Source organism: Delphinus delphis, chromosome 5 (genome assembly GCF_949987515.2).
Source record: "Delphinus delphis chromosome 5, mDelDel1.2, whole genome shotgun sequence".
NCBI classification, from domain to species: domain Eukaryota; kingdom Metazoa; phylum Chordata; class Mammalia; order Artiodactyla; family Delphinidae; genus Delphinus; species Delphinus delphis.
The window spans coordinates 116,672,082-116,688,116 of NC_082687.1; the positions used below are offsets into that span (position 1 = coordinate 116,672,082).

General features: G+C 36.0%; 1 protein-coding gene across 2 annotated transcripts in view; it reads left to right on the top strand.

Annotated features, from left to right (window-relative positions):
- The first annotated feature begins 810 nt into the window (after positions 1-810).
- Positions 811-16,035, top strand: part of NDST3 (N-deacetylase and N-sulfotransferase 3) — a 135,434-nt gene continuing 120,209 nt past the window's right edge. For both annotated transcript variants that reach the window (XM_060011845.1, XM_060011846.1), the window contains exon 1: positions 811-1,791. In XM_060011845.1, the coding sequence (XP_059867828.1) occupies positions 811-1,791 (981 nt within the window). The remainder of the gene's footprint in view (positions 1,792-16,035) is intronic.

The window sequence follows — 16,035 nt, forward strand, 5'->3', positions numbered from 1 at the left end:
TCTAAAAAGCACCCATGTTTCTTTCTTATTATTTTTCAAAAGTTACTAAATTTTTCAAAGGTTTCTGAAACTTGAAAAGGATTTGAAATTATAGCATAACAAAGTGTTTCATGAAGTTGCAGTTGTTTTCATTATGTTTTTTAAAAACACTTTTATGGTAGTTTTTTTATATAATTACTGAACTTTTTCTAAAAAGCAGAAACTGTTGTCATAATAGTAGCATTTAATGAAATATATCCAAACTTTTATGAATTTTCAGTGTATGCAGTTAAAAACAAATAGTTTGAGCCTGTATTACATGATATGGCAATGTATGGCTCAGGTGACCTCTCTGTGATCTTAGGTCTATATGATCTACAGAATTTGATGCAAAGCTCAAGGAGTAACAGGCAATTCCTTGTTAGTCCAACGTCTTTTCTATACTAGGGATAGAGACCGCTGTTCAGTGGAGGCCTTTCCCTCTTTGTGCCCCTTCCATGTCCTCATTCAGATCTGGGAGAAGGAAAGAGGTTTTCTTACTTACCAAACACCAGTTCATGTGCCTCACAGGTTGCCACTTGTGCCAGTCACAAGGATAAAAACTTGCTCATTTTAATGCTGCAGACTGAATGTTTGATATTCTATTGCATTTTATTCTACTTTTCAGATTGTATTTTCTGTGAGTCCTGATCAAGTGACACAAATGTGCTGCAATGGTGACATAAACTATTGATTGAGGCTGGAAAAGTGTCTGAAACATCATCTTTTCTTTTCTTCTTTTATTTTTTTATGGTGCCTCTATTGGAACAGTCTGAGGGAAGTATATACAACATGAGTTTTATCATGAAGCTGCACAGACACTTTCAAAGGACGGTGATTCTGCTTGCCACATTCTGTATGGTGAGCATTATTATTTCTGCTTACTACCTGTACAGTGGCTACAAACAGGAAAATGAACTGTCTGAGATGGCTTCAGAAGTAGACTGTGGGGACTTCCAGCACCTACCATACAGGCTGATGGAAGTGAAGACAAGGAAGCTTTCTGATGCCTCAAGGACAGAACCCACAGTCCTGGTGTTTGTGGAGAGCCAGTACTCATCGCTCGGTCAAGACATCATTATGATTCTAGAATCTAGCAGATTCCAGTATCACATTGAAATTGCTCCTGGAAAAGGGGATCTCCCAGCACTTATAGAAAAAACTAAAGGCAAATACATTCTCATTATTTATGAGAATATTTTAAAGTATATAAATATGGACTCTTGGAATCGAAGCCTTTTAGATAAATACTGTGTTGAATATGGTGTGGGTGTCATTGGATTCCACAAAACTAGCGAGAAGAGCCTACAGAGTTTTCAGTTGAAAGGTTTCCCTTTTTCTGTACATGGAAACCTTGCAGTAAAAGATTGTTGTATTAATCCTCATTCTCCATTGCTTCATGTGACCAAACCTTCTAAGCTTGAAAAAGGTTCTTTACCTGGAACTGACTGGACCATTTTCCAGATTAATCACTCAGCCTACCAACCAGTAATATTTGCCAAAGTAAAGACCCCAGAAAACCTTTCTCCTCCCATCCCTAAAGGTGCTTTTTATGCCACTGTCATACACGACCTGGGGCTCCATGATGGAATTCACAGAGTTCTTTTTGGCAGCAACTTGAACTTTTGGTTGCATAAGCTCATCTTCATAGATGCTGTTTCCTTCTTGTCAGGGAAGAGGCTTACATTGTCCTTGGACAGGTACATTCTCGTGGATATTGATGATATTTTTGTGGGAAAGGAAGGAACAAGAATGAACACCAATGATGTTAAGGTAAGGCTCTTTATCTCAAAGTTTGGTTCGTCTCTCAGTAGGTTTGTCTAGGGCTAAGGGATTTCCTGGGACATAGGATTTTTATTTAATTTGGAAATTCTTAGGCAAACTGGGATGAGTTGGCTACCCTCAGCTATTTTTGAGATATGGGGCTATATCTCAGCCCTAGAACAACTAAGTAGATAATACATTTTTCTCTGAATCAAGAAGAAAATGAAGATTGTACTAAAGGATTGAGTGTGGCAGAATCCTGAAATGCATTTCCATGTGTATTTAAAACTACAGAGTAGAAACCACTTTGTTTAATTACTTTCCAGAAACTATCTACCTCAGTAAACTATTACTAATCTCAGACATGAGTCCATTTAGCTATGAAATCCAGGTGAATTTATTTTAATGAAAATAAATACTCCCACAAATTTTCAAGAATTAAAGATCTCATAAGTAGCAAGTTCAGATGTTTCTGGAAGTCAAATGTGTGACTCATTTTCTCTTTTTACTTTTTTGAAACTCTGAAAATTAGCACTACTAAATATGGAAAGCTATGAATACACAAGCATACCTATTCACATACACACATAAGAATTTACATTAATTTTCAAAATTCATTGAACAATTCTGGTTCATATATGAAACCTATCATGCTACATTTATATTGGATTAGATTTCTTATTATGTAAAACTGCTGCCCTTAGATAGAAAACAATTATGTGAAGATGGTTGGTTATCATTGTGAAGGGATTATATTACATAAACAACTGGCTGTTTAATATTAATGGAATTTAAAATTAAAATGATCTACATTGATCTTAATTTCCCATTCTAAATGCCACTGGATTCTACCTCTGTTATACTACATATTGATTTCACGAAAAGTGAAAGGAGAGACTTTGATACATAATTTTTATTCTATATAGCTTTGACCTTTTGGTAAAATATAAAGTACTGAATCAGATGGAAAAAAAGTCTTGAAACTGCATTCTTTTCTCCAGACACTAAGCATCTGGCAAGTAATAGTAATGTTCATCACACTACTTAAATGAGCTAAGAATACCAGAAGGACTATTAAATGTTACCATAAGAGAGTGTAAAGACTGAAAAGAAAAAAACACCTTTCATATTCTTGGCAATATTTTAGACTCTTCCTTTTAAGTCAGTATAAATTAATTAATGAAGTTGTGCTTAAGTTTTCATTAGTCTTTTGAAATAGTCTTTGAAAATGTAGCTAAATTAAACCAAGCTGGTAGTTTAAACATTTATTATGGAAAAAAAACATTTATTATATCCTTGAAAATTACAAACAATATATAATTCCCTTCCTAATTTTTCCATTTCAAAATATTATGATAAAAAAATTTTAAGGCTTTATTTCTAAAATATAAGTCTTTAAAACTGTCAAAATATGTTGTTATATCATTAAAAATATGCTAGATAAGTCTCCGAGTTTTTTATGCAAACTCTACTATATCCTCTAAAATTAAACAAAATACAAAATGCCTTTAGTGCTCTTAAGGTTAAGCCATTTTTAAGTGGTATAAAAAATTAAAACCTTACTGAATAAATTCAATAAGAATTTAACATGTGTAAAATATTTTATGAATTGCTCACATTTAGATGGGAATATATTTTCTAACCAACCTAAAGGCTTAAAAGAAAGTATGTTTTGAATTATTTGGGTTTTTGAACTACTTCTAAATTGTATCTGTGATTGTGTCTCTAAACATAGTCATTCACCCATTCATTCATTCCTTCATTGATTCATTCTGTAACTAGTTATTAAGCATGTCCTACATGTGAAGTAGTTTTGGTGATATGTAAATAGAAACGTACACCATGGTCTTATCCCTTTAGAAGAGAGGGTCGGGAGAGTAAAGTTAGAGAAGCTCAGAAAGCACATAGGTGAAGACTGTGCTGAGCATCTTCCTGCTTAATACTTGGAACGGCCATATCACACGCCAACCATGGAGGTAGGCATTAGGGATACAAAGATAAATAAAGCATGGCTCCCCCTTAATGAGTGTACCACTGTCTTGGTAGGGGTGGAGTGGGAGTGATAAATAGGTAGATAGCTTGCAATGTGGTGAGTACAATAGGAAAAGTGCCTGTGTGGTTTTATGTAAGTAATGCTGTGTGAAACACTATACTGTGTGCTGTTTACCAGAACTGTTAAGTCCTATTAAGTAGAACAGATTTGGAAGGCAAAGCTATAGTGATATAATGATTTAGGAGGCTGTAGAGATGATATTCAGACAAAAGAAGGTTTCTTGAAACTAGGAAATGAGAATAAGAATGGAGAAGGAATGACCAATATAAGAACAATATCGAAGGTAAAGTTGAAAACTTAGTAATTGGATCAATGGAGATGAAAGAGAATATAATCAAGGATGACATTAAGATTTTTAGCGTAGTTGAATAGAGTTCCCATGTGATTCAGCAGTCCCACTCCCGGGCATATACCCAGACAAAACTAAAATTCAAAAAGATACATGCACCCCTATGTTCATAGCAGCACTATTTACAACAGCCAAGACATGGAAACAACTTAAATGTCCATCAACAGATGAATGGATAAAGATGTGGTATGTATATACAGTGGAATATTAGTCATTAAAAAGAATGAAATAATGCCATTTGCAGCAACATGGATGGATCTAGAGATTATCATACTAAGTGAAGTAAGTCAGAAAGAGAAAGACAAATACCATATGATACCACTTATATGTGGAATCTAAAATATGACACAAATGAACATATCTATGAAACAGAAACAGACTCACAGACATAGAGAACAGACTTGTGGTTGCCAAGGGGGAGGGAAGGATTGGGAGTTTGGGATTAGCAGGTGCAAACTATTATATATAGAATGGATGAACAACAAGGTCCTACTGTATAGCTAGGGGAACTATATTCAGTATCCTGGGGTAAACCATAATGAAAAAGAATATATATATATATGTATAACTGAATCACTTTGCTGTACAGCAGAAATTAACACAACATTGTCAATCAACTATACTTCCATAAAATTTTTTTAAAGTTAAAAAATATTTAGTGTAGTTGAATAATAGTTGATTATTCCAACAACAAAGAAAGAGGAGAGAGCAAGAAGATCATAATGAAGGTCATTAGAGGTCATATGAAAATTTTCAGTTTTATTGAAGTGCATCTGGGACATACAGGTATAGATGTTTAACAGGTAGTTGGCTCCCGAGAAGTCTGGGTAGCAAGTGTAGTTTTTGAAGTTATCATTCTAATTAGGGGATGGTTCACTTTCAGCATGAAAGTATGTGAGATCAGCCAGGGAAAGGGTTTATAGAGTGACAAGAGAAGAAGATCAAGTGTAGAATCTTGAGGAAAATCATCTTTCAGAAAACAAGTGGAGAGAGAAAATCCTGTGAATAAGAGTCAGAATAGTCGGAGACCAGAAAGCTGTGATGCTATACAAGCCTTGGGAGTAAAGAGCTTCAGTGAGGGTGTGATCAGCAGTATAAAATCTAATAGCAGGGTCCACCGAGGTAAGAAATGGCAAGTCTCCTTTGGCAAAAGATAAAAGTCACTGGGGACTCTTACAAGATCCAGGGTAATGGAATGATCGAGGCAGAGGCACAGCTGAAGTACGTTCAGGAGTAAATTAGAGGGTTAAGATATGAAGAAGGAGAGTGTGGAGTACTCAGTGGAGAAATTTTGATATAAAAGAGAGAAGAGAAATTAGCTGGAGGGTGGGCTAGAGTTAGAGGGACCAACTATCCTGCTTTGCTTACACTGAGGGCATTCAATGCTAAAATTCAGCGTCCCAGGCAAACTGGAATGATAGGTCTCCCTAACTAACTAGGGTAAGGGAAGGATTTTTTCCTAGGAAGAAAGATCCAAGAGCAGGTGGTCTAAGAAAAGGTCATGGATGTGGTGATTAATAGTACATAATTAATAGAAATATTTTCATGAAGCTCTTTTATTTAATTATTACCACTAAAAAAACAAGTATACGTACCCTATTTGATGTATTAGGAAAATTGAAAAGAATGTGAGGAAATTGAAGGTGACGTAGAATGTTTCTTGCAAAATTAGAAGGATGGTTGCATACCACGTAAATTTTAACTGTGATGCTAATCACTGCAAACGTGCTTTTTTTCCTTATGTGGGGCAAAAACACTGCGTTTCCTTATTTAATCGGAAGATTAGAATTAGCAATGCAATATCAGTTTTTACCTGCCTTGCTACTGAATAATATGAGCACGTTTCAAAGAGCCTCAAAGCTACAGAAGAAACTGTGACATGTCACAAAATAATGACTCTTCAAGAGGAAGAAGATAAATAAGGGACCTAAGGTGTTATCTTCATTAGTTGGAGAACTTACAAGCCACAAGCCATAGCCCTTAAAGAACCAAAGAACATAGTGTAGACAAATATTATACTACGTTCAGTAAAATTGAAGTCAGGAAGGGCGTGTGTGTGTGTGTGTGTGTGTGTGTGTGTGTGTGTGTGTGTGTATTGAACTAAATGGACTTGTCTCAAATTTACCATGGACTAGTTTTGTGATGTTAGAGAATTCAAGTTCCTAGTGTTCTAACACCTGTCCTCAAACTTCCTGGGACTAGTGGTTTTTGGAGAAAGGCTTTTTGGAGAGGGAAAGTGGGTATATAAAGAGATACTTCTCCCATTAAAGCATTTTAAAGTTATACATGAAAGCACAGCATGACCAAATGAATACTAACAATTCAAATTCTCTCTTAGAAGAATGAATTCACTTGGCCTCAGATGCATCATACCTTTAGACTTAGACCGTTTCGTATAACATTTCAGCCCTAAGACAGATAGGAAGTGGAACAGGGAGGAGGCTCTGATAAAAGTGGTCTTAAGGGTTTTACTGAACTGTCTGCAGGTATACTCTCAACAAATAAAAGAGCTGCATATCACTCTCATGCCTATGTTTCTCCCTCCTTCTCCTTCTGTAATAGGCACACGCGCTCTTTCTAACATTGACAAACTTTCTAACATCCGTGAGAAAATCAAGAACCAGCCCAGCTGTATCTGAGCACACTAAACAGGGGCCTGAGTACGACTGGAGGGACTTAGCAACCATTCCCGTTCTCACCACCCTAACCTTTCCCACTGCTCCCTTATACGTCACTATTCCTTAGTTTGGCTGTTTGTTGATTACCCCTTAAATCTACATTTTGTAAGTGGCCTCATAAGAGAGGACAGTTCTTTATGAGTGACTTTATCATTATTTTCCCTGCTAACTGAAGGTCCCAGAGCGCCTAGGGAAAAGAAAGTGCTGAAAATAGAAGTAGGAAGCCGTAAAGCTCTGAGAAGTAAGTGGTATCAGGCTCAGAAGACAGACTTGGCTGACTTCTCTGTCATACAGGGGGAGCTGACCCCCCTGAGGCTAAAATGGAAGCTTCAGTGAAGGGGAGCTTCGTGCTGCCTGACCTCACCCTCTCACAAGAACCTTCCTTGCCCCAGCTAAGGTCAAGCCAGAGGTTTCGTAAAGTCATTGAAAAAGAAACTGACACACCAAACGTTTGCAGGGAAAAGGCAACTGCAACCAGTTATTCTGTCATAAGTGAAAATAGAAAGGAAACATTTCTCCAGATAGCTCACTATTGATGGATGTTAAGGCCTGTACGTAGCACCAATCTTTTTTTCCCCCAAACTCATATTTCTCTAATTCCTTTCCATTCTCTGTGATGTTTCTTATTTTTTATTTGCTAATATCCACTTTAATTGCATTGTGCTCTGGAAGCATGTGTCTATTTGATACCAATACTTTCCATTTGCTAGAATCACTTTATGACTGGATACAATATTCTTATAAGAACATATATTGTACAGTCAAGGTATATCTATTAGCTCAACTTTGTTAGCTGTGTGGTTCAGAGCTTCTGTATTCTTCCTGTTTTGATCTTTTTTTGGATGGAGGGGAAGGAATAGAGTGTACTACTTGACGTTACCAAAGATGGTATGTTTAATTCTCCAACTCTAATAGTGGATTGTAAATATTTCGTTGTTTTTCTGTCAGTTGTTCCCTTACACATTTTGAAGCTATGTTACTTAAGTGTGTGTGTGTATATATTTATATATTAATTTAATATTTTATTATTCTATGGCTATCTTAATACTAGTAGAGCTACACCGGCTTTTTGGGGGTTACTATTTAAAAATTATACTTTATCTCATTTTTATATTTGCTCTATCATCTGTCTTTACATTATAACTTAGTTTTGAGAACAACTTTCTATGACTTTTGCTTTTTATCTACTGTGTCAATATTTGTCTTTTAATTAACAGGATCGGTCTACGTACACTTAATATGATTATCAATGTGTATGGATTAATTTCAGCTACCTTATTTGGTGCTTTATATTTGTCCCACTTGTTCTGTATCTTCTTTTCCTTCTCTCTGTCCTTTATTGCTTTAATTGTCAGTTTCCTTCTTTTTTCTACCCATTCCTGGTTTGAAATATATATATTTTATATATATATATATATTATATATTTATACATATATTTTTTATATATATCAAACTAGTGGTTTCTCCAGAAATTTAAACATATGTGCTAATAAGAAAGTGGTAATATTAATATTCTCACACCTCAGTCAAAAAGTGCAAAGTACTTTGTCTCCAATCATGTCCACTCTCCTTTGGCTGATGAGCCATTCTTTTTTTTTTAATTTTTTTTATTGAAGTATAGTTGATTTGCAATATTGTGTTAATTTTTGAAGTACAGGAAAGGGATTCAGTTTATATATATTTATATATATATATATTCTTTTTCATATTCTTTTCCATTATGGTTTATTATGGGATATTGAATATAGTTCCCTGTGCTATACAGTAGGACCTCGTTGTTTATCCATCCTATATATAATAGTTTGCATCTACTAATCCCAAACCCCCAATCCCTTCCACCCCCACCCCCCTGATGAGCCTTTCTTGTTTTGGATATTAACTATGTTATGACTGTTTATTAGACATTATTGTTTTTACTACCATCATGGTTTAATTAGATTGGCCTACTCCTTTTCAACAGGTAAGCCAGAGTGATGTCATTGACGTATAATTCAGATCATGTCCTTCTTCTTCTCAGAACCCTCCAGTGACTTCCAGTCTCACCCACATTAAAAGCCAAAATTCTTAGTCTTTTATACCCTCTCCTTAACTCCTTGATCACATGCCCTGCTCCCCTCTTCTTCACTCTAACCTCCCTAGCCTCCTTGCTGTTCCAGCTCCTGCTTCAGGGTTTTGTACTTGCTGTTCTTTCTGCCTAAAATGTTTTTCCCCCAAATTGGTGCACGGCTCTCTTCCTCACTTCCTTCAGGTCTTTACTCAAATGTCACCTTATCAGTGACGTCTTCTCTGACCGTTCTCTTTAAAATTGCAACACCCCAAGTCTTCCCATCTTTTCCTGCTAATTTCTTTCCCTAGCGCTTATGATCATCAATAGTGTGCTGAAATTGGCACACGCTCACCAGATCAACTGTGTACATCTCTTCCCAGCTTCAATAACATGGCCAGTAGTTTGGAATTTTGGCATGGGGGTAGTATTACCAAAGAAACTGGCAAATTCTACAAATTCAGGCTTTTTTCTTTTCAAAGAGCCAGTTGTTAAAGGTTTAATAGCACACTACTGGACAGACTCTATGTAATTACCTATTTTTGTTGGTTTGTGACTTTGGCTACTAAAATGTAAACACCATGAGGACAAGATTTTCTCATCTGTTTGTTCACTGAGGTATCCCCAGCATCTAAAAGTGTGTCTGGCTCCTTATATATTTGTTGAGTGGATGAATCCCATTCTTCCTGGAGCATATCCTTTAGATGTCCCTTTAGTGAGAGTCTATTTGTGGTAAACTCTCAGATTTTATGGAATGTAAATGTTTTTATTCACCCTCGTCTTTGAAAGATAGTTCTGTTGAATTTACAATGCTTAGTTGATAGTTCCTTCATGTATAACCATTGTTGCTCATACTAGGAAAAATAGGGCTCCCTAGAAGTCACCTGAATGTTTGTGGTAGTAAAATGTGTCCGAATCCCTCTGGGCCCTATATTGTTTTATAATTGTCAAAAAGTTAGGCAGTTTGGGACTGTTCTTAATGAATGTATATGAAATGTTTCTCTTTCTTTCAGTTTGGTAGAATACTTATTTCTAAATGTTAGATAATGTGATTTACAATATACAGGAAAATACATCATTCTCAATATTATTATCAAAATTAAATAGCCATAGTGTGCTAGCAGCTATAAAGACAATTACATTAAGGAAATAATTTTCTGGAAATAGTTTTCGGCAATAATTTAACATGGGGAAATAAGAAAATAGTTTAGCAAAGGGAAAAACTATTTTGTATCCATAATCTACTTACATTTAATAAATTTTATTAAATTTGTTACATTGTGAGATGCAATGTGTCTCTATTACTATTAATATCAAGGAGTCATCTGTTACACAATGACATTCTAAAAGAATGAGTTTTAAATTATTTAAAGGAGACAAAATAATGTTTCTGAACACCACATGAATATATAAACAATATTTGGTGACTAATTACATTTTTAAAGGTGCGATGTGATGAATCCTTCCCAAGCAGGATAAAGAGCAGGACAATCATAGATGGTACTAAGGCTCAACAGGCAATGACAAGTTTTACACACTAGATGAGCAGCAGATTACAAGAGGAAAACTCTCAGTACAGATTTAGATGCTAGAGATATTCAGTTCAGTTCAGAAAATTATGAACAGCTACTCTAAGTGCCGTGATAAGGATTTCAAGGGGTACATTGATGAATAATGAAACATGTTTTTTATAAAGGAAGTGAAGAACAAAGGAGAAAATTTTACTGGGCTATTTCCTTTTTTGGATTGATTTTTTTCAAACATTCCATAATTCTTGGAAATAAGTCAAAATATAAATGGGTCTTCTTTCATATTTCTGTGCTGATGGCTTATAATAATTACATAAGAGATGTAATTATTTTATAATGATATATTTGGGGGTACTTAGCTACTCCCAAGAGGGGTAACACTTACTGAGTACATACATTGTTTTGTGTTTTATATTTATTATCATTTAATTTTCATTAAAAAATCCTATAAAACAATGATTATAAGTACCATCACTTCATATGAAGAAAATGAAGTTCACAGTCTAAGATTAAGTTACCTAAGATCTTTCAACCAGCAAGGGCCAGTCCCAGGATACAAGATGCAGCTCCACCTGCTCCAAAAGCTGAGCTTTCCCACACACACTACTCCCCAGTTGCCCCCTAACACAGTACTGTGGTGTCCATATCAAATCCTTCCTACTCTACTTTATAGCAAATTAGATCCAAGACAGAGTCTATTATAGTTTGATGGGTCATATCTGAAGCTCGGCCTTGGATTTAATTATAAGTTTGGAACAAAAGTATCAATCACTTCTTGAAATGCCTTGGACTTAGGTAATTGCAATGATTTGGCCAAGGCAGATTTTACTTGAAGATTTGAGTTAACAAGTGCACCTTCCTATGCACTAATGTCTTCTTTCTAGGCACTTTGCCTCAGTTCTGGTAACTGTCATCAGTTTAGCAGTTTTGATTGAATTAGGGTGACAAAATGACAGATACTTTTGGTGCTAGCTCAATTAAAGCACAGAAATTTTCCATAATTCAGATAATTTAACTTTTTCTCTCTGTATACATTCAGATTTTATAGTCCCTATGATGTTTTACTATGCATTATACAGGTATTCCTAATATTTTTTTAAGCAAACAAATTTTTTTTTTTTTTTTTTTTTTTTGCGGTACGCGGGCCTCTCACTGTTGTGGCCTCTCCCGTTGCTGAGCACAGGCTCCGGACGCGCAGGCTCAGCGGCCATGGCTCACGGGCCCAGCCGCTCCACGGCATGTGGGATCCTCCCGGACCGGGGCACGAACCCGTGTCCCCTGCATCGGCAGGTGGACTCTCAACCACTGCACCACCAGGGAAGCCCTAAGCATACAAATTTTTTTAAAATGAAGTAAATTCTGGTATATTGTCTTAGTCTCTGGGAGACATTAATTAATAGCTAAAATACTTTTTATTCTTAACTTTTATAGGCCATTTATGCATATGGAACTGTAGCCTCAGATACTAAATAGCTCTTAAAATCACAATGTAAATATAAAATAAATTACGAGATCTACTTCACATAATTTATGGACTATTTATAGACAACACAAACATAGTCAACTGGTTTTATTAAACTTCAAAGTGGACTAAAATTTTTAAAGTATTAAAATTACTCATTTGGTACATATTGGAATTTTACCTTAAAAATTAGGTGTTTTCATTTTCATATTAATGATTAGAATGATTATACATAATAATAGTTATAATTATTAATTATACCAATTACTGGGACTTCCCTCCCTGGTGGCACAGTGGTTAAGAATCCGCCTGCCAATGCAGGGGACACGGGTTCGATCCCTGGTCCGGGAAGATCCCACATGCCACGGAGCAACTAAGCCCATGTGCCACAACTACTGAGCCTGTGCTTTAGAGCCCGCGAGCCACAGCTACTGAGCCCATGTGCCGCAACTACTGAAGCCCGCATGCCTAGAGCCCGTGCTCCACGACAAGAGAAGCCACCGCAGTGAGAAGCCCGCGCACTGCAACGAAGAGTAGCCCCTGCTCGCTGCAACTAGAGAAAGCCCATGCGCAGCAACGAAGAGCCAATGCAGCCAAAAATAAATAAATAAATATATATATGTATATATAGCAATATACCAGTATACCAGTAATATACCAATTACTAAAATAGCTATGTGTTTGTTTCCTTTTGTTCCTGTAACAAAGTACCAACAACTTAGTGGCTTAAAACAACCCAGATTTATCACTTAACAATTCTGGAGGCCAGGGTCCCACATGGGTGTCACTGGGTTAAGTTCCAGGTATTGGCAGGGCTGTGTTCCTTTCCGGAGGCTCTAGGGGAGAATCTGTTGCCTCACCTTTTCCATCTCCCAAAGTGTGCCCACATTGATTGGCTCATGTTCCCTTCCTTCATCTCCAAAGCTGGCAACGTTACATCTTTCTATGCCTTTCTTTCATAGCCACATCTACCTCTAATTAAAACTGGGAAGGTTTTCCACTTTTTAAGGACCCACATGATTTGATTGGCCCACCCACATAATCTCTATATGAAGGTCCTTAATTTAATCACATCTGCCAAATCCTTCTTGCCATATCACATAACATATTCACAGGTTTCAGGGCTTAGTACTTGTTTATCTTGGGGAGGGAAGGGGAGGAAGGAAGCATTATTCTGCCACAAACTATGCTCTTCATGTAGTCATGTCAGCAATTCTTACAGCTGCTCAATCCGCCAAAACACTTTACTACTGTTCTCATTGGGAAATGAAACTTTGATGTCATACCTATGATCGAACAATTAATTTAGTTGAGTCAATGGTAATTAATTAGGGACAATTAAATTATTGTGCTCATAAACTCTTCCTACCCCTTACACTCTACAAGTTGACACCGGCAAGCAAGTAACCCTTTATTCACTTGGGAAGTTTAAGAAATTTAGCTCTCCAAAGACTGCTCAGTAGGAGCAGATTGTGACTATCACCAATTCACTACTTCAGTAGTTTCCAAGGCCATTTTTTCTAAAAATGCATCCATTATGAAACTAACTAAAAAACAATTTTAAAAGCCAGTTTATTAGGACTACCACACCGTTACTTAAGCACTGATCACCAGTTTTATACATTTTTTCTCTCTCCATTTTATCGTCTTTGACATATCTTGTGTTCCCGCACCTACCTCAGCCCTTATTTTATCGCTTTTCCCTCTTTAGAATCCTTCCTCTAATTACCCCAATCCAAAAACAACAGTGGAATTCTATTCCATCTGCTTATCCCTTCTCTCCTCCACTCCCCTGCTTTGATTCCCAGTGTTTGGATTTGTACAGCAGTGCTTCATTTTCTCCCCCTTTAGATTTACATATTTATTTTTACGTAACTTACTGTCTCTGTTTTTTTCTCTGAACTATATATACTGAGTAGAATCAGCTTTCCAAAAAAAGAAAAAACTGCATGTAGAAATTAAGCCAGCTGGTTGGGGCATTGAACAATGATCTATTTGGGAAAAAAAGAAAAAAGAAAAAAATAGTTCTTCACTATTCTATTCTTTATCTTGGATTAAATAATCTATCAATATATACATCAGAACAACATATAACAGAGTCATTCCTTGTTCAGGAATCCTAAGAAACAAGGTATTTGAGTTCACCTAGAAAGACAACTTACTTGATACCCCTGAGTAACTGAATTGAGTGGTTTTGACAATAAACCATTCAAAGGTTAGAGTTGCTGTCATCAAAAATAGTTAACACTTGTAGCCTGTCAGACTTGGATTTCTGATCTATTGACACTACTGAAAAATACCTGTAAGAGATTTTGTATGTTACAAAATTTTTAACAAAAATTATCTGACAATATTTTCAAGAGAAAGAAGGCATTATAATGAAGACTGATTTTAATTCTAGTGTATTTGCTGCTTTGCCAAAAAATAGTTTAGGTGGATATTCAAAATATTTTTGCCTGATTTGCTAATCAGCTTTAGAAATGTAATAAGCATTTAAAGAGAGTAAAAAGAGAAGAGAAAACACTTTCCCAATCTTTGATATTTCTTATCTGATACAGGAGCACTGTCATTGGTCTGACTCAGGGGCAAATGAATAATGGAAAAGGAAAACTGTATTTTTCATTCTTGTTAGAAGTTTATTGCTAGAATTGGATCTCCAAAATCACTATCACTTGCAACTTCACAAGAACTAATGAATACTCAAACGCCATTCTCAGTGAAGACCCAGTAGCTTATTGCACTCAGAAAATTTCCATTTCCCTAAATGGGATCAATCTTTAAAGGATGCCAGTGACAGGAGGCTCTTCATCAACCCTTCAGGATAATTCAGAGCCTTAGTAGAGGCCAGTGTTCAGTGCTGTGTACTTGGAAATTGATACAATGTCAATGTTAACATCTTCAAGAGCAAGGGCAGCCTAGGAAGGTGATTCACTGAACATCTTCCTTTTTAAGCCATTACATTTGCACACTGGTTCTCTATTATAACTGAATGCCTCTAAGGAGCAAAATCATTACTTAAGCTACCCCTGTAAGCCACTCATGTATAACAGAAGTCAACAGTTTATAACTCTATTTTTATTGTTGATGAGCCTAAAACAGAGATACTTTTAAAGTCACCATGTACAACATATAACTTGTAAATGAACAAAAAGCAGGGTGCTATTAGTATTTTTTTTTAAGGAACAATCCAAGAATTTGCCACTAGTTTCATCTTGACAATCTTTCACTCAGAGATATTTAGAGGTATTTAATCACTTTTCAAGATGAGACCATTTTCATGAGTTTCCAAATCGGAAAAGGCAAAATAATCATTTAAAATGCTTGTTAAAACTGCACATTTCCCAATCACACACTCACAGATTTTGACTTGGTAGATTTAGGGAGAGCAGAGGAATCTATGTTTAATATGCTCACCTAGATGATTCTAATATAGATGGCAGACATGCAAGTTTGGGGAAATACTGGTTTAAAAAAACTGCATTCACTATTACTGCAAAATACAAAGACATGGGTCCTATTATCTTTCTGTGAAGAAAGCATGTTAAAATAATTTTGTATAAAAATATTTATAATAACTCTCTCTATATAAGCATATATATAATGGAAAGAGGTCATAATAGAATTAATAGCTTTGTGACTGATTTCAACCTAATGCTGGAAGAGTTCTTATTTTCACTTATTTTTGAGCCATACATCAAGACTGTTCAACAATACTTTAGCCAACGTGTATACATGTGAAACTTCTTGTGGAGTTGAATAAAGTAGATTTTACATGAAGGCACAAGAAGCAGAGGATTTGAGGAAGTGATTCCAATAAATGGATGGCTTAGTATGGCCTAGTAAGAAGACAATGGATAATTTTAACAAAGTAAAGTAATGAGAGGTACATTGCTTCTGTGATCTTTCAGGAAGAAGGACTCCAGAGGCAAAGAGAGCCATAAGCAAGAGTTTTATAAGAAGTAGGATAAGTGGTATTTTGGGGGGGAAGGGAAGAGGGGAGAGGGAAAAAGGACCAAAGAAAGACAGGAAGTGGGGTGGGGGAGAGAGAAAGAGAGAGAGAGAAGTGTGAGATATATTCTTTGTGTTTCAAGTCTAAGTGAATGTGCATATAATACGATATCAGACAAATCACAAAGG